This window comes from Phycodurus eques, chromosome 2, assembly GCF_024500275.1.
Source record: "Phycodurus eques isolate BA_2022a chromosome 2, UOR_Pequ_1.1, whole genome shotgun sequence".
NCBI lineage: Eukaryota > Metazoa > Chordata > Actinopteri > Syngnathiformes > Syngnathidae > Phycodurus > Phycodurus eques.
Genome location: NC_084526.1, coordinates 7,382,231 through 7,401,993, shown reverse-complemented (window position 1 = coordinate 7,401,993; position 19,763 = coordinate 7,382,231). Strand labels below are relative to the sequence as shown.

The following is a 19,763-nucleotide window of genomic DNA, read 5'->3' as shown; positions in this document are numbered from 1 at the left end:
CTAACGAACTCACACTTCCTCTAGGCTTACCTAATTTCTCCACACTGGCCCGGTGACTGTCTGGGTCATTCTGCTCTGCTTTACAAGTGATCCAAGAGAGAGAGAGGGGGGGGGTCGACTGCAGCGACTTCAGCCACGTGGTCTAATTGGACATTTTGACTATTAAATGTTTCACTCTGAGGTGACAAATGTGTCACTTAGGCGTCTGCCTGGCTTCTTCCTCTCATTCAGATTAGTCTGAAGCTGAATTTGGACATACTTTTATTAGAGATACACAGAATCTCTACTTTTGTAAGCATCGATATCTTTACACGTCACTGAGCAGTCTGTCAGATAGTGAACAGTTTTTCCAAAAACAGAGACTTCAAGTTGTTCATTGCCACTTACAATTGAAGATTACTTTTAAACTACACAAAATAGAGATTTACAATTTGTGTATTTAAAACAACCACATAGCTTTGCCTTGATAAAGTCTGTTTAGCTTAATGCTAATGAACAATGCAAAACGCCATAGACCGGCAAATGGATAGCATGTGTGTCGCGGACTGCAGTGTTATAACTCTTTAAGCGATGGATATTTCAACACAAATTGTCCCTATGACCACCCAAAAAAAATTAATACTACTGCAGCCTACTGCGCAGTTGTGACTGTCTTCATCGTTTATATAAGAATGTATTCAGTATATTATAGTGTCCCCAGGTGGCCAAGATGCGCACACAAGAAGGAACAGCACATTGTCCATTAAATTGAAGCAAATAAGTGGCAGAAACTGTTGAATTCTTTACATTGTATTTAATGATGCCACTACTGCATGTTTTAATAAAGTACAATATTGTAGAGGGATATTTTTCTTATATAAAAAGACATTACAAAATAGTTTTTTGTATTTTGGTGGGGTGGAACAGATTAATAGCATTTCCATTGCTTTCAATGGGGAGAGATGATTTCAGAGTGTTTTACATTGTGTTTTACATTACGAGCTTGTCCGCAGAACAAATTAAACTCGTATCTCAAGGCACCACTGTGTTCACACATGACTATACTGAACATTTGCATGTCTGTTTCCAATATTTACAGATGATAACAGAGAATGTTAGTGTATTCAAAGACTTCCACTTTGTCATACATTTTCAACTATTTGTGGTTTGAGGCTCCAATCATGTTGATGTCCAGTGCCGTTTTTTCCCTGGTTTTGGTCTTTTTAGACACTTTTTAGACACTCTGTCACATTTCAGTCATTTGTTTCGACTGCATGGTTACTACTGAACAAACTATTACTTTTTGATTTAGAATCTAAACCGTGGTTGGCTTTGTGATGAAGTACGAAGTGTTCGCATTTGTTTACGTCCGGGTCATATAGAACAGATGACACAATCTGGTACATGTGCACTCCTTAATCCTGAACATGTTTGATGCTGCACATCACCACACCATCTGTTACCCGCAAGAGAGGGAGCGAGAAATCAAAACTTTGCGTTCTACTCACCGTTTACAGACCATGTCTAACCATTGTAAGACTTGGTGGAAATGTACTGTAAAGGCTTTGGGGCTTCTTTTAAAGATTTGGTCTTTTTTCGAGAGAAATGCAGAAAAATCAGATTCAAAACACCTCACCAGTTGTAAACAGGTTTGCCCATAAGTTTTCAGTAGGATTGAGATCTGGGCTTTGCGATGGCGACTCCAAAACATTGACTTTGTTATCTTTCATTGTTATCCTTAAGCCACTTTGCAACTAGTTTGGCAGTATGCTTCAGATCATTGTCCATTTAAAAAGCTTTAACTTCTCATCTGATGTCTTGAGAGGTTCTTTCCTCATGATGCCATCTAATTTGTGAACCGCACCAGCCCCTCCTGCAGCAAAAAAAAAAAAAAAAAAAAACTGCCACCCCCATATGTCAAAGATGAGATGGTGTTCTCAGGTTTGCAAGCTTCCCCCTTTTCCCTCCAAACGTAACGATGCTCATTATGGCCAAATAATTAAATTAGAGTTTCATCAGCAGTATGATGGCTGGACATACCTACTGTGTTTATACTTGCGTGTAATTGAACAGATGAACATGACCCCTTCAGCCATCTGGAAATTGCACCCAAGGATGAACCAGACTTGTGCAAGTCTACAATTCACTTCCTGATATCTTGGCTGATTTCTTTTGACTTTCCCATAATGTTACACTAGGAATTGATGTGTTTCCATTGTGCCTTCAAATACACCTAATGGGGGAATCTTTAAATAACTCAAATGCTGGAAAAAACAAAACTTATCAGAGGCTTCCAAAGACATGAAATCATCATCATCTGGGTTTTCCCAAATTGTTTAAAGACAGAAATCTTACTGTATGTAAACTTCTGATATTGAAGAAAGTAATGAAAACTTGTCTAAAAAAATCATCTCAATGTTCTGGCATTTACCAAATAGGAATTAATCTTGGTAATTGTAATTGACCTAAAACTGGAAAAGTTTAGTCTGATTTCATGTCAGACAAAAAAAGAGTGTCTTTTTATAGTGTATGTAAACATCTTGCTTCAAATGTAAATAATCTCTTTGGCATAGGTAATGCAATACCAGTTTTTCTTATACTGCTCAATGATGATTTGAAAAGGTAAAGAACAGGCATAGTTTACTGGAAGACCGATCAATTCTGTTTTAATAAGAAATACAAAAATATTTTTAATCTTATCACTGCATCTTATAATGTTCCACAATAATGGCCTGTATATCGATGAACGCATTCACATTCAGGAGACGCTTGCCTCTCAACATGCTCACCTGTCACACACTGACAATATGCCATCATCATATGCATGTTCCCATTATTTTAAACAAAAGACAATCAAAAGGTTTTTAATATGCAGTCAGGCTTGTTTCACATCAACACTGCCATCATTTAATTACACTTATAATTAAACTGTTGCGAAGTATTATATATAAAATTACACTATTAGAATAATTGAATTTAATATAGGTTTAATACATTAATCTTTTATATAACAGAACACAATGGTTGGTTCAGCAACTGCTGCTTCGTAATATTCATAGTGCAGCAGTGACACTGCATTCATATCTGACCTCAGACTTTTTTTTTTTTCTTTGTTATATCACGTGAGAGCGGTCTTCCTCCCTCTCAGCCTGCCACCAAATTTTTTTCAGGGCTCTAAGACTGTTTGAAATGTGGTTGGAGGTGCACGGTAGATGCATCAACACAGCGAATGAATAAAGACAGACGAGATTAATATACTCATCCCACAATTGTTATGAAACCGTTTAAGAGTATTAAGATCACACGCACATACACGCACACATCCACGGATATTCTCCCACTCACACTAACTGAAAAAGCAACAATTTACAAAGACATCTCAATTTTAAAAAAAACAAATGAACTGTAATTGTACATTTGACATCTGTGAAATATTGAATATTATTAATGTTACTGAAAAATACCTTGGTAAAGGGGGGAAACATTAAACCAAAGGAAACATGTTTAAAATCAGGTCAATACACAAATGTTTTATTTTTTTAATTTTTTTAATGTGATTATTAATTCAGCCTTTTGTCTTTTGCGTTTGACAGTTACCGTATATGGACCATTCCACTGAATGGTGCCTTTTGCTTCCCCAGGAAATTGAATAACTGCATGATCAAATTAAAAATTTTAATGTTTTTTCAAAAGTGTAAAGTATTTAAAGTATTCATTTAAACGACCTCGAACACTGAAAAATTTGATTTATTGCCTTTCCCTGCTTTTTAAAATTTGAATTACCAATGAAATATGATCATTTTAATCATTTAAAATGTTATATTTTTTTACAAGTTTTACTCCTTTTCCCAACTACACGAAGTTTCTTTTTTTTAAGCAATTGCGTTGAAATTCACTCTTTAGTCGAGTCCCTGAGTTTTCATTCAGTCCTCTTACCCTAATATGTTACCCCTCTGAAAAAGCGACATGGGCCAGAGGGAGTTATGTCATTCAGATCCTCTGCAGGCCATGGGAAGGACAAAAGTAAGTTCACTCATTTATCTTTCTGTATATTTGATGATACAATGACTGAGGGGTAAATTCCCGGCACAGTCCTGCAACCTGAATTATGTTTTTGATGTTATTTGTTTATTTTTTTAAATATTTTTTTTGATTCACTATGATATGTGGGAGACCAACATTAACTCCATCCTCAAAAAAGGCTCAGCAGAGGACATACTTCCTGCGGCTTCTGTGGACGCACGGCCTGCCACAGGAGCTGTCTACACAGCAGTCATCGAATCAGTCGTATCTTCATCCATTGCAGTATAAGTTGGTGCTGCCACAAAAAAATTACAAACTCCGACTGCAACGGGCAATCAGAACTGCATAAAAAATTGTCGGTAACCCCCCTATCTGCCCTTGAAGACTTGCACACTATCTCTAAGGTAGAGCCCGGACACCCAGCGGAGGAAACTCATTTCGGCCACTTGTATCCGGGATCTTGTTCTTTCGGTCACGACCCACAGCTCATGACCATAGGTGAGGGTAGGAACAAAGATCGACCGGTAAATTGAGAGCTTCGCCTTTCGGCATAGCTCCTTCTTTACCACAACGGACCGATACAAAGTCCGCATCACTGCAGACGCTGCACCGATCCGCCTGTCGACCCCCTCGTTCCATTCTTCCCTCACTCGTGAACAAGACCCCAAGATACTTGAACCCCTCCACTTGGAGCAGGATCTCATCCCCGACCTGTAGAGCGCATGCCACCCTTTTCCCACTGAGGACCATGGTCTCAGATTTGGAGGTGCTGATTCTCATCCCAGCCGCTTCACACTTGGCTGCGAACTGCTCCAGTGAGAGATGGAGCTCACGGCTTGATGAAGCCAACAGAACCACATCATCAGCAAAAAGCAGAGATGCAATACTGAGGCCACCAAACCGGACCCCCTCTACGCCTCAGCTGCTCCTATAAATTCTGTCCATAAAAGTTATGAACAGAATCGGCGACAAAGGGCAGCCTTGGCGGAGTCCAACCCTCACCGGGAACGAGTCCGACTTACTGCCGGATATGCGGACCAAACTCTGAGACTGGTCGTACAGGGACCGAACAGCCCGTATCAGGGGATTCGGTACCCCATACTCCCGAAGCAACCTCCACAGGACTCCCCGAGGGACACGGTCGAACGCCTTCTCTGAGTCCACAAAACACATGTAGACTGGTTGGGCGAACTCCCATGCACCCTCGAGGACCCTGCCGAGGGTGTAGAGCTGGTCCACTGCTCCACGGCCAGAACGAAAACCACACTGCTCCTCCCTGAATCTGAGATTCGGTTTCCCGACGGACCATCCTCTCCAGCACCCTTGAATAGACCTTACCAGGGAGGCTGAGCAGTGTGATCCCCCTGTAGTTGGAACACACCCTCCGGTCCCCCTTCTTAAAAAGGGGGACCACCACCCCAGTCTGCCAATCCAGAGGCACTGTCCCCGATGTCCATGCAATGTTGCAGAGGAGTGTCAACCAGGACAGCCCCACAACATCCAGAGCCTTTAGGAACTCCGGGCGAGTCTCATCCGCCCCCGGGGCGAAACCCCAGAGATAGGGGAACCCGCCTCAGAGAACCCACACTATGCTTCCTCATGGGAAGGCGTGTCGGTGGAATTGAGGAGGTCTTCGAAGTATTCTCCCCACCGACTCACAACGTCCCGAGTCGAGGTCAGCAGCGTGCCATCCCCACTATACACAGTGTTGGTGGTGCACTGCTTTCCTCTCCTGAGACGTCGGATGGTGGACCAGAATTTCCTCGAAGCCGTCCGGAAATCTTTCTCCATGGCCTCACCGAACTCCTCCCATACCCAAGTTTTTGCTTCAGCGACCACCAGAGCTGCATTCCGCTTGGCCATCAGCTGCCTCAGGAGTCCCACAGGCCAAAAAGGCCCAATAAGACTCCTTCTTCAGCTTGACGGCATCCCTCACCATTGGTGTCCACCAACGGGTTCGGGGATTTCCGCCACGACAGGCACCGACCACCTTACGGCCACAGCTCCGGTCGGCCGCCTCAGCAATGGAGGCGTGGAACATGGTCCACTCGGACTCGATGTCCCCCGCCTCCCCCGGAACATGAGCAAAGTTCTGTTGGAGGTGGGAGTTGAAAAACCTTCTGACGGGGGATTCTGCCAGACGTTCCCAGCAGACCCTCACAATACGTTTGGGCCTGCCACGTCGGACCGGCATCTTCCCCCACCATCGGAGCCAACTCACCACCAGGTGGTGATCAGTTGACAGCTCCGCCCCTATCTTCACCAGAGTGTCCAAAACATGCGGCAGCAAGTCCGATGACAAGACCACAAAGTCGATCATCGAACTGTGACCTAGGGTGTCCTTGTGCCAGGTGCACGTGTGGACACCCTTATGCTTGAACATGGTGTTCGTTATGGACAATCCGTGACGAGCACAGAAGTCCAATAACAGAACACCACTCGGGTTCTGATCGGGGGGGAGCCGTTCCTCCCAATCACGCCCTTCCAGGTCTCACTGTCATTACCCATGTGAGCATTGAAGTCCCCCAACAGAACAATGGAGTCTCCAGCGGGAGCGCTACTATCGAACAATGCAAACCAAAAGTAGAAGACATACCAACAGCTTCTTCCCTCTTGCCATTAACTTCTTAAACAGTTAACTTACAATTACATTGTAACATGCAGCCAATTTAGTCTTGAGATTGTTGTCACGTCTCTGTTGGGCCAATTCTGCATTATTTGTGCACTCAATGTAGTAGTCTCGCCACTCTGCACGACTTGCAAATCTGTTGTTCACCAATACTGGCCACTCATGTGCTTGAGAAGTATCTGCACCATTTGCACAATTGACACTGTTCCAGATTATCGCACTACTAGTCACTTTAAACTGCATACATTTCTCGAAGTCTCTGCACCATTTGCACAATGGCACTGTACCAGACTATTGTTTTATTAGTTTTTTCAAACTACTCCAAATTGCTGGAGGACTCGGCATCATTTGCACAATTGTCAAAAAAAAATTTTTTAAATGAATGTATCGTCATTACCCCATTACTGGTAACCTTTTATTGCTCAGTGACTTTGTTTTTATGTTTTTATGTCTCAAAGGTATTCTCTGTTAATCGACTGTCTGTTGACGTAGTAGAGCAGCTCCAACTACCAACACAAAAAGAGAGAAATGTAAGGTTTTTTTTTTTTTTTTTTTAAAGCGTTACAACAAACACATCGCGCCGTTGCGGTACAAATGACTCATACTCAAAATGTGCATGTGTTTAGGGAAAAAAAATAAGGAGTTATTTCTGAAGAGATTTGATTTATATCTCAATAATATAATTTGTCCTGGCTTTATTTTTAAATTTTTACCAAAAAAAGTAAGTTCAGTCAATAGCTGGCAGCTGTTTGCAGTCCACTTGTCTTGACCAAAAATATTTCAATTAGGTTGGCTTCTCTCAGAGAGAGAGGCATTTAATCTGATCGTGCTAAAATACATTTTAAAGCTGAAACAAAAGTAACAAGGAGTCTTTCTGACTCGCTCTCTGAAATCCTGATTTTAGGATTGAGACCTAATCACAAACGCTCCTGACCTGTGATCCGTGTTCATGTGTTTGGATCAACTCTCTCTGACTGTTGACTGTCATTGTGATTTAAAGGAATAAAGCTGGCTTTATTCTTCTCTTGATCTGGTCACCTAAATGACGAGAGGGCTTATGGGTAATTGATGTTCCTGGGCAGCCCCACTGTTGCATTTCTATCAGCACTCAGGTCAGAATATACACTGTACTATGCTGTATATTCTGTATGTACAACAAGCAGCCACACGAATGTCTCTCAGCAAAAAAAAAAAAAAAAAAAACTATGCAAATTCACCTGCTTGATTCCATTGTAAAATATAAAGCTAGATCCTGAGCAGCGCTATTAAAGTGCTACATATTGGAAGGGTCATTGCGGTGAGAGAGGGGCTCCACTGGTGCGTTCTCCCCTTCAGTGTTTCCTGGTTGGTCTGATCCAAGGTGGGAGGGGTCAGTGGGGCTGGCACAGTGCTAGGTGCCAGTGTGGTGAGGCTGGCGCACATGTTGTAGAGGTTTCCAGAGAACTGGGCCTTCTTGGACTCTTGTCTTAGGGACTCCCACACTGCTGCCGCTTCTCTGGGACAGCCAGACATGGCCGTGTTGGCACAAATATGGAAGTCATTCCAGGACCTTTGAGGATAGAGGAAGAGAAGTAAGTCAAATTGGGTGCAGAAAGAAGCCATCAGACATTGTCATGTGCAGTTGATATAAAAAATCTACACAACATTGTTTGAATGCTAGGTTTTTGTGATATTAATAAAATGATAATGCGACCTATAACCTGTACAACTCAATTGGGGGGGGGGAGAAATCCTTTCGAGATGGGCATTACAAGATAAACAACTCAGATAGTATGTTGCAAAAGTGTGCACACTCTCATACAGTGAATAGGGATGCACTGTGTTCAGAATTAAACAATCACATTCAAACTCATGTTAAATAGGAGTCAAGATTTGAAGTGCCTCCGATTAACCCCAAATAAACTTCAAATGTTTTGGTAGGCTTTTCCCGCCTGAAGGTTTTGCGCTAACACTGACTGCTATACAATTCCTTCAAATTATGGTTAGGGTTAAACTACTAACATAATATAACATACAATAGATGGGCTACTAGTAAGCAGCAAAGTCAAATTTAACATAATATTACCCAAGTAACTGGTAACAAGCAAACAACATCCATTTTCACTTAAGACATGTTTTGTATAAATGGCTCAGAAGGCAAGGTGATATGCACAAAACAATAACTTGCTTCAGTGGTTAGACTAATAAACAAAGTACTACTTAAACAAGTCAAATTTAACATAATATTACCAAAGTGGAATTCCGACAACAAGCAACAAGTGGAAATCTGCAAAGCAAAAGTCTTAATACCTGTTTGTGATTATGCTGCATTAAACTAAATTTAGATGTTTTTTTTAGAGAAACACAAATAGTTATGGACCAATCCATCCATCCATTTTCTGAGCCGCTTCTCCTCATCTAGGGTCGCGGGCGTGCTGGAGCCTATCCCAGCTGTCATCGGGCAGGAGGCGGGGTATACCCTGAACTGGTTGCCAGCCAATCGCAGGGCACATACCAACAAACAACCATTCGCACTCATAGTCATGCCTACGGGCAATTTAGAGTCTCCAATTAATGCATGTTTTTGGGATGTGGGAGGAAACCGGAGTGCCCGGAGAAAACCCACGCAGGCACAGGGAGAACATGCAAACTCCACACAGGCGGGGACGGGGATTGAACCCCGCACCTCAGAACTGTGAGGCTGACGCTCTAACCAGTCGTCCACTGTTCCGCCAGTTATGGACCCATATACTGTAAATGTTACAGGGATGTTCTTCTCTAGCAGCAAATGTAAGGTTTTATTAGACTGTGGTCTTCATATCCAAAAGCTAAAAATTAACCGTGAACGTCCATTCATGAAGTACACATACCACCAACAGAGTGGAAATGTTCCTCTGTAATTCTAATTTTACAACTTGCATCTGTCCATTTTCTAGAACAATTGTCCTCATTAGGGTTCAAGGTGAGCTGGAACCTATTCCAGTTGACTTTGGGCGAGGGGCTGGGTACTAACTGGACTGACAGTCAATCATAGGGCGCTTTTTACAACTTGCTTACGGCATCAAAAATTTCCAAAGCGTCACTGGGGATGAGTATCGAGAGTTAGTGAATGGTTTCAATGGTGACAGCTTGATTCTCACCTGCAGATTGTGTCAATGTCCTGCGTGTCCTTGTCTTTTTGTGTTTCCACCAAACTGTCCCCGAGTGTCAGCAAACACTGTGCAAAACTCTTGTAGATGGAACCACATGAAACAGCAATTGCAGCGCCATTACATACTTGGACCAAGCCTGGAGAAAAGGGAAAAGTTGTAATGAAAGTATATTATAATATGAACAACGCATGCACATTGCGCACATGGTGTCATGTACTGCCCTGCAGTACCGTTTTTGGAGCCTGGATGGCCCTTTGCGCCCTCTCTTCCTCTCTCTCTCCCCTCCCCTCTCTTTCAGCTCCTTCCTCAAGCCGCGCACCTGTCACCAATCAGCCCTCGTCACCACCTGCATATAAGCCTGCCTGTTCCCAGAAATCCTCGCCAAAGTATTGCATCTTCTTCAAGCGTTACCAAGGCCCAACTGCCTCACGTAAGCCTCACTATTCCTCGTTCCCTTTTTTGACTGCCGTGTCTCTCCTCGTTCTCAGTGTTACCCCCGTGTTCCTGATCCACGTCATTCCTGCCGCCAAGCCAGCCGCCCGTCCTCGCCACTGCCTGCAACCCACCTAGAACCACCTCCATTAGCTTTCCTAATAAACCCATCCATGCATCCATTTTCAACACCGCTTATCCTGGTTAGAGTTGCGGGGCGCTGAAGCCTATCCCTACCCGAAAGGCGGACTACACCCTGAAACTGGTCGCCAGTCAGTCGCAGGGCACATATAGACACGGACAACCATTCGCACTCACATTCATACCGTCACTGAATGGGAACTGAACCCACGCTGCCCGCATCAAAGTCAGGCGTACCACTACACCATGAGTGACGTTCCTAATAAACTGTTCATCATAATCTATCTGCATCCGCCTGCTATTGGGTCCAGCTCCTCTCCATACGTGACAGAATACTTTGGCCATTATGGACCCAGCAACCCTGGAGGCGCTTAAGAACGCACTCACCATCCAAGGCATCTACATAGGAAGACAAGAAAAGACTCTCCAAGAAATCATGGAATCCTTACACTCCCTCACGCAACAAGTATCCATCCTTTCCTCAAAGATGCAATCTGAACTTCCTCTTGTAAGTACTTCTGCAGAGTCCGTAGTCTCCGAGCCACCCCGCTTCCCTCACAAAGAACCTCGTGTACCTCTACCCGAACCCTACTCCGGGGATTTTGGCGCTTGTAACCAATTCCTTCTCAACTGCACCCTAGTTTTCAACCTTCAACCATACAGTTATCCCACCGAACAATCATTCAGAGCACTAAATCTGTAGGAGAATACTCCATTGAGTTCCTTATATTTGTGCGTGATTGCGGGTCTCGAGGATTTCATCGCCCTTTCCAGCCATCTGGATAACAGACTGCAAGAGAGAGCACAAGAGAGGGGGGTCCGTTCGCGCAAAAACCCTCCCACTCGCTGTCAGCTTTTCCCCCGCCTCCTGCACTTTCGTCACTCCCCGTAGCACCCGATGAACCCATGCAAATTGGTGAAACACGTTTAGATCCACAGGAACGTCAGCGTCGTGTCATCCGGCGGCTGTGCATTTACTACGGTCAATATGGTCATTTTATTTCCTCTTGCACCTTCCGACATTACTAGGCTCACCGCGATCAGAGAGCGTCGTGGTGAGCCAAACCTCCATTCCCTCTAGCTCTCCCTCCCGCATGACCGTTCCCGCTTGCATTATAGTTTCTGCTCATAACACCTCCATTACTTCCCTTATCGATTCCGGTGCCAACGACAATTTTATTCATGAAGATAATTCACCAGCTCCAAATCCCTCTCCAACCACTTCTGTCCCCGAAAAAAGTCACAGCCCTGGATGGCAGAATCATTTCGCCTGTCACCGACCAAACAATGCCTATCACGCTCCTAATTTCCGGGAATCACCGTGAGAACATTTCACTCTTTGGCGTTCCTTCCCCTGAGACCCTCTTAGGTCTTGGAGACCCTCTTAGGTCTTGGCTCCAACTTCTCAACCCTGCCATAGACTGGAATCATTAATCCATCACTGGATGGAGTCCTCATTGCCATTCATTGTCTGCTCTCTGCTATGCCACCCTCAGAAGACCCACCACCCTCTGTTACCCCATTGGACCTCTCACAAATTCCCGAAGAGTATCATGACCTCTCCCCAGTATTCAGCAAGGACTTGGCAATCTCTCTACCCTCCCCCCCTCCCACCCCCACCCCCTCCACCACCCATACGACTGTGCCATTGATCCCTTGCCGATAACTTCCCAGCAGCCGACTGGTCAATCTCTCCTGTCTGGAGAAAAAAAGCTATGGAGAATTACATCAGAGACTCCCTGGCTGCTGAACTCATACGCCCCTCCTCGTCTCCGGTCGGGACCGGGTTTTTCTTCATGGAGAAAAAAAGACACCACTCTCCACCCCTCCATAGACTACCAAGGACTCAACGACATAACCATAAAAACAAGTCACCGCTACCCCTGATTGACCCGTCCTTTGAACCCCTCTGCGAAGCTCAGATTTTCACCAAATTGGACTTCCGAAACGCCTACCCCCTCATCTGTATCCGAGAGGGGGATGAATGGAAGACCATCTTCAATACCCCTCTCTGACATTTCGAGTACCTCGTCATTTACCCATGATGTCCTCCGTGACATGCTCAACTGGTTCGTATTTGTGTACTTTGATGATCTAATCATCTCCCGCTCCCCCAAAGTACACCGCATGCATAATGTATAATCGAGCTAGAAACCAGCTTACTAAAGAAATTAACATTGCAAAGAGGATCTATGCAGCAAAGTTGGAAAAACAGTTTAGCGCGAACGACTCTAAATCAGTCTGGCATGCATTCCAATCGCTGACTAATTACAAGCGACGATCCCCCCAAGCTGAGAACAATAGCACACTAGCCAACGACTTGAATACCTTCGACTGCAGATTTGAAAAGGACAGTTTCACACCACACACCCACCCGGCCGCACCCGCGACCACAACCACACCTCTGACTTCTGCGTTAACCATCCATGAACAGGATGTGAGACGCATCTTCAAACAACAGAAGATTAACAAAGCGGGAGGCCCGGACCATGTGTCCCCATCCGGCCTCAAAGTCTGCGCGGACCAGCTCGCTCCAGTCTTCACTCAGATCTTCAACAGATCTTTGGAAATGTGCGAAGTTCCATCCTGTTTCAAACGCTCCACCATCATTCCAGTCCCCAAGAAACCTGCAATCTCTGGTCTGAATGACTACAGGCCTGTCGCTTTGACATTTGTGGTCATGAATTCCTTTGAACGTCTCGTGCTGGACCACCTCAAGAGTGTCACAGGTCCCCTGCTGGACGCCCTGCAGTTTGCCTACCAAGCGAACAGGTCTGCGGATGATGCAGTCAACATGGGACTGCACTTCATCCTAGAACACCTCGACAGTGCAGGGACCTACGCGAGGATCCTGTTTGTGGACTTCAGCTCAGCGTTCAACACCATCATCCCTGAACTCCTTTCAACCAAGCTTCTCCAGCTCAGCGTCTCACCTGCCATCTGCCAGTGGATTTACAGCTTTCTAACGGGCAGGACACAGCAGGTCAGGGTGGGGGAGGCCACCTCATCCACACGCAGCATTAGCACTGGGGCGCCCCAAGGTTGTGTCCTCTCTCCGCTGCTCTTCTCTCTCTACACGAACGACTGCACCTCAGCGAACCCGACTGTCAAGCTCCTGAAGTTTGCAGATGACACCACTGTCATCGGCCTCATCAAGGACGGTGACGAGTCTGCATATCGACAGGAAGCGGAGCGGCTGGAGCTGTGGTGCGGCCGACACAACCTGGAGTTGAACACGCTCAAGACTGTAGAGATGATCGTGGACTTCAGGAGGCATCCTTCGCCACAGCTGCCCCTCACGTTGTCCAGCTGCCTTGTGTCAACCCTCGAGACGTTCAAGTATCTGGGAATTACAATCTCTCAGGACCTGAAGTGGGCGACCAACATCAACTCCGTCCTCAAAAAGGCCCAGCAGAGGATGTACTTCCTGCGGCTTCTGAGAAAGCTACAAGAGCATATCAAACAATGTCAGTGATTGAGTGGAATCATGCTACAAGACAGTTCTACACAGCGGTCATCGAATCAGTCCTGTGTTCTTCCATCACAGTCTGGTTTGGTGCTGCTACAAAAAAGGACAAACTCCGACTGCAACGGACAATCAAAACTGCTGAAAGGATTGTCGGTACCCCCCTACCCACCATTGAGGACTTGCACGCTGCCAGAACTAAGACAAGGGCGTGCAAAATCCTCTCGGACCGTCTGCACCCCGGTCACCGGCTCTTCCAGCTCCTTCCCTCAGGTAGGCGCTACCGATCAACGCAAACTAGAACTAGTAGACATAGTAGACGAATCAGCCCTCGTCACCACCTACAAATAAGCCTGCCTGTTCCTGGAAATCCTCACCAAAGTATTGCAGCTTCTTCAAGCGGTACCACGGCCCACCTGCCTCACATAAGACACAATATTCCTCGTTCCCTTTTTTTACTTGTGTCTCTCTTCATTCTCAGTGTTTTACCCCCGTGTTCCTGATCCACGTCCTTCCTGCCGCCTGTCCTCACCACTGCCTGCCAACCCACCTAGGACCACCTCCATTACCTTTCCTAATAAACCGTTAATCATAATCCATCTGCCTCCGCCTGCTCTTGGGTCCTGCTCCTCTCCATAAGTGACACATGGAGTCAAAACAATATCGCTTCACATGGATGGTTGGAGGATTTCATGTAGTTTAGTAAAATGCAATGTCCATATGCTTGTAAGGATCAAATAGATGCAAAAATATGTTGTGTTGTATTCATCTGGAAGGATTACACATTGTGAAAGCCTAGGTTCACTGTGGCCTTACATAAGCATTGCCTGACTGCACTGATGAGAGACAAAACAACCCTCTGTCTGACTGGAAAGATTTAGTTACACAAGATTTTGCTACCAGGCTAGTGGGTTTTGGTCCCATTTAGTAATACTGTCTAATAGGACAAGGACCCGCGAGGAGAGTGAGTTCCGCATATAGTGAGTTACTGGGGTCAATTGAATTCCTCCACACTAAAGTGACTCAAGATGAAGTTTTTGTCACACTTTTTCCATCAATTAAATGCATATTGTGCTGCTCCTCCTTTGAGGACAATTTAGTATAGATATACAGATGTACAGAACATAAAGACTCATTTGTCAGAAAAACTGGACTCATATTAGTCATTCTTTGCAGGAGAGGAATCAAATGCCTGTGAATATTAGATTATCTGTATACGTTTTGCTTCACGATTTGTGTTCAAATATCCATTGCTTAAAGGATTATATCACCGCCACATAGATGCTATTAGTTAGCCTGTCTATGGCACTTCCCATTATGTGTTAGCATTAGGCTAGCGGAGGTTACTGCATGTGATTTTAAATACACAAAGTGTTATTGTCTTTGTTTTGTTTTTGGCTGAAACTTCGACTGAGAGTGGCAACAAACAGCTTGGAGCGTCTTTTTGAAGAATTGCTTGCTAATTCTATCTACCTATCACGGTTGGGGTGGTCGAAGGCGAGGAAGGCAAGACAAAAAACGTGGAGGACCCAAGTGCAGGGAAGTAGGGAGGCAAGGCAGGAGTGCGGGAGTCATAAAAAAAGATTTAATCTTCAAAAACGGCCAACAAGGAACATGGATAAAGCAAAACTAAAGGACCCCTCAGGTCACTCTGGTGGCCATCCAGGCTATCCGAGGTGAGGTGCTTGGCTGAGTGGTTCAGGAGGTCGTCCAGGAAGCCAAGCACCAGGATCTTTACAGGGCCATTCAGGCAGACGGCCACGGTGCTGAACCGAATGGTAATGCAGGGGCCAGGCAATAGGGTTGGGTGGCGGACGCTGGACGAGCGCCGCCGGAGCGAGGTCGGGTGACGGCCGCTTGACGAGCGCCGCCGGAGTCGGGTCGGGTGACGGCCGCTGGACGAGCGCCGCCGGAGCCGGGTCGGGTGACGGCCGCTGGACGAGCGCCGCCGGAGCCGGGTCGGGTGACGGCCGCTCGACGAGCGCCGCCCGGACGGGTGGCGGGCGCTGGACGAGCGCCGCCGGAGCCAGAAGGAGAGCCTGGCGCGGCTGCTGAGAAGCAGGAACGGGAGCCTGGCGCGGCTGCCGAGGAGAAGAAACAGGGCCTGCAGTCGCTTCTTCAGCCTGCCGCCATTGAGGTTTGGGAGTAGAGGTTACGGGAGGGGCAGAGTGCACAGGGTCTCGGGAAGGTGAACTTGGAAAAATGGGTGGTACGGAACATGGTGGCAGGTTTGAATAGATGTGACTTAATTGGAGCTGTGGAACAACGTGTGGGAACAGATGAAAAATTAAGTTACTTGGGAACAGGGGGAAAAAATGAGAGGGCAAAATTTTACCTTTACTTGGGCGCCTCCGTTGGCCACCACGTGGCGGTCCCAGGTAGATGCCCAAACGGGTGCCCAAGAAAAGGTCAGAGGGAAAGGATTCAGACTCACTGGGGTTGGAAACGGGGAGACGTGACAAAAACTGACGAGGACAGGATAAACTAGGGAAGGAACCAGAAAAATCTAAATCTTTGTCAGAGTCAGAATCAGACAGGCGGTTAACTAAATCGGGGCCATCTTCACAATCAGAAAAATCTGAATCGAAAAAAACATGTGGATGTAAAATAGTAGTGCATGGTGAATAACTAGGACAAGTGAGGGGCACAGATGAAAAGGACAGAAAAGACAGAACGATAGGGCTTACTGGAGGAGGTAAAGTATGGTTGGCAGGCTGAGGACGGTGGGAGGCAGTTTGGTGGTGTCCAGGGTGACGCCATGTTCTTCCCGCTGGGTCCTGTTTGTCATGAACGGAACAGAGGCTAGGACCCAAAAATGCAAGACTCCAAAACAAATGGACAGTTTCCAAAAAGAGAGGTTTAATAGACGGGCATAGGTCAGTACACGGGCAGGCAATCCAAGAAGGGCAACAGTATCCAAGAACATGAGGCAAAGAGGCAAGGTCGATAATCGGAACAGGGTCAAAGTCTTACTGTGAGTCTGTGACAAGGAATGCTGGAACGTGACGACAAGGTACAACGAACTGGCAACGAGTGGGAATGAGACACGAGGTTAAATACAATCGGTAATTAGGTATGAACGAGGCACAGGTGGTGAAGATGCTCACAGGAGCAGGTGTGTGAGAAACGAGAGAGAGGAAGACAAAACCTGGAACACACGCACACACACACACGACACTGTTCTGGTCGGTTCATTCTGTCACGGTTGGGGTGGTCGAAGGAGAGGATGGCAAGACAAAAAACGTGGAGGACCCAAGTGCAGGGAAGCAGGGAGACAAGGCAGGAGTGCGGGAGTCTCAAAAAATTATATTTAATCTTCAAAAACGGCCAACAAAACTAAACAAAGTCCCACAACCAAACCAAAGTAACAAAGAAACACTTAAATACCTAAAACTAGAAACAAACTATCACTGGTGGGTAGGACGTAGAACAGATAGGGACAATGACACCTGACAATGCCGTACTGCAAAGACAATGACAATGAACCGACAAGAAGTGAAAGAAACCAGGTAACTAAATACAGAAAGATTGACGAGACAACGAGGAACACCTGGAGAAGACATGAGTGGCTGGAGAGAGCTGATTGGTCGACACAAGGTAAACGAGAACAGGTGGACACAACAACGTAATGAGCACACGACAAACATGGAACACAGGAAAACATGGAACAAAACTAAACACAACCCAAACCAAAACACAGACCATGACACTACAAAACTGTTGATTGCTGTGAAGTGAGTTGAGTCACTGCCACCATACAGCAATCGTATCTCAAGTGTTTGTTACAAGTCAAAGCAAAACATTGTCTGAACGACAGCTCGTATCTTGAAAAACTTGTAAATTGGGTATTTTCTCTCTTTGTGTGTGTGTCTGTGTGTCTGCAGTGGGTTTCGAATGGTATCCCTCACTCTGAAAAGCCCAAATTGGTACAGATGAGCTACTGCCACCCTTGCACGGTTGACAGGGTCCTTATATTGTACACTATATTCTATTCTAGCACATTTCTTTAATTTTCTACCCAGCATCCTGCTCAAGATTTCAACAGGGAACAGATCCTAGCCCATCTGATCTGGTGAAAGGACCATTGCAAGACTGGGAGCCAGTCAATAGACTCCATTAATCCTATTAATTTAACTGAAATGTTCAAAATGATTCCACTCAATCACTGACATTGTTTGATATGCTCTTGTAGCTACTAGCCTGGAACAATGCTGCTGATGAAAATATAATTGTGTGCTCATACAGTGTTACAAACATGGAGTACCGCATTTGGTACAGCTGTCTATTATTACATCTTTACGAGCTTTATCAACCATTTTGCATTACAAAGATAATAATACAGTGTTCCCCCATTATTTGCAGGGGCTGGGGACAGAGCCCTGCTGTTAAGTGACCACCAAAAAAAGGTTTGCAATTGCCTATTGATGCTACAAGATGATGGCAAAGCACTTCATCAGACAATGCTTTGACCTGACTAAGTGAACCTCCTCTCTTCACTCCAACATAGTTCATTGACCCCAAGCTGCCACAAGATAGCGCCAAAGCAATTATTTTATATCAAAGTTCATTGAGTTTTGCAACAAATACCAGAAGATAGGTTCCAAAAAATAAAAAATAAAAAAATAAGCAAATTCCCAACTGTGCCAGGGTTCGCGATCAGTTATTGGTAGTGTAGTAGGTTTCCTAACTGCCTTTGATGAAGATGGCCTGGACTAAATTCCTGGTTAGTAGCCCATTTTCAGTCAACTATTGATTCAGGTCTGTCCCTGACACTCCACAAGTGGTACAGACCATGGCAGGAAGGATGGCTGGATAGTTTGCTGTGGTGGAGAACTGTACTTCATCATTCAGAGAGGTGTTTCTAACATTGTGACTCTCTCAGGCAGCGCAGTTCCACACCACTGCAAACTACTGTACAACCACTTAAATAAACAAATATCTAAATTGAATTATGTAACACCTCTCTGATTATCAATTAAAAGTGAGCATTATTATCTTCGAAAAGGCCAAATTTTAATACAGTCCTTGAATTGGTTGCTATAATCACAGCAGGCAGAGAAATCCTTTCTGAAAGTGTCTGTCACACACGTATCCACACAAATGTAGTCTCCATAATACCTGACACCCAAATTTGTGATTTTGTCCTACATCATAAACAATCATCAGTGTCTACATATGATTCTGTGTAAAGTTACAGGAGACAAATTGTATTTTAACCAATTATTTTTACACTCATGATGTGAAATTGTACAGCTATAGCTACATACAAAGAATTAGATATTCCATCTGTTTTTCATCAGTGTTTCACTCATGTCATGTTCTTTAGCAGTCATCTAAACTACTTTTTGAAAGACGTGAATGTCCAACTGGACACAGGACCCACATGAAGCAACCCTCAAGATGAGACAAAATTGCTACAAAATTCTGGAAAGTTGACAGCACACGTAACCTCACACAGACCAAACAGAAACAATCTTACTGATGGAGAAGGCGATGGGCAGCAGTAGAGCTGTGACGCCTGCCCGGGACTTCATTTTTGGGCTCAGCAGAGTCCCGTGCAGCTGAGTCCCTCCAACGTAGAGGCTCTGACGTGACGCTACTGATGGATGTAAATCCACAAAATGTGAAGCGTCCTGCCACCATCCGTTGGGAATTCATGAGAATTCCAAAAGTACAGAACGCACAGTGGCACAAGCCTGCTGGATTACCGTGTGTGTGTGTGTGTGTGCGTGTGTGTGTGCGTGTGTGTGTGTGTGTGTGCGTGTGCGTGTGTGTGTGTGCGTGTGTGTGTGAGTGTGTGAGTGCGTGTGCGTGTGTGGTCTGCGTCATGAGAGGGTTGAACCAAAGCAGCACACATCCCAACGCAGCACACTGGATTAAAGCATTCTAATTTCCGGTCTTTAGTATTTAGAACCTTTATTGACACACACACAAACACATCCAGCGAGACATTGTAATAGCC

At 45.3% G+C, this 19,763-nt stretch overlaps 1 protein-coding gene across 2 annotated transcripts; it reads right to left on the bottom strand.

Annotated features, from left to right (window-relative positions):
• Window positions 1-7: 7 nt before the first annotated feature.
• nrn1lb (neuritin 1-like b) lies at window positions 8-19,547 on the bottom strand. 2 transcript variants are annotated; one of them, XM_061665621.1, is made up of 4 exons: window positions 19,281-19,547; window positions 9,751-9,898; window positions 7,849-8,180; window positions 8-1,435 (listed from the first exon to the last, which is right to left on the bottom strand). In XM_061665621.1, the coding sequence occupies exons 1-3, from the start codon at window positions 19,333-19,335 to the stop codon at window positions 7,877-7,879; spliced, it is 507 nt and encodes a 168-aa protein (XP_061521605.1). In that variant the 5' UTR covers window positions 19,336-19,547; the 3' UTR covers window positions 8-1,435; window positions 7,849-7,876. The 2 variants fall into 2 exon arrangements, with proteins under 2 accessions (XP_061521605.1, XP_061521598.1); XM_061665614.1 differs by lacking the exon at window positions 8-1,435 and having other exon boundaries at window positions 6,000-8,180.
• Window positions 19,548-19,763: the final 216 nt, after the last annotated feature.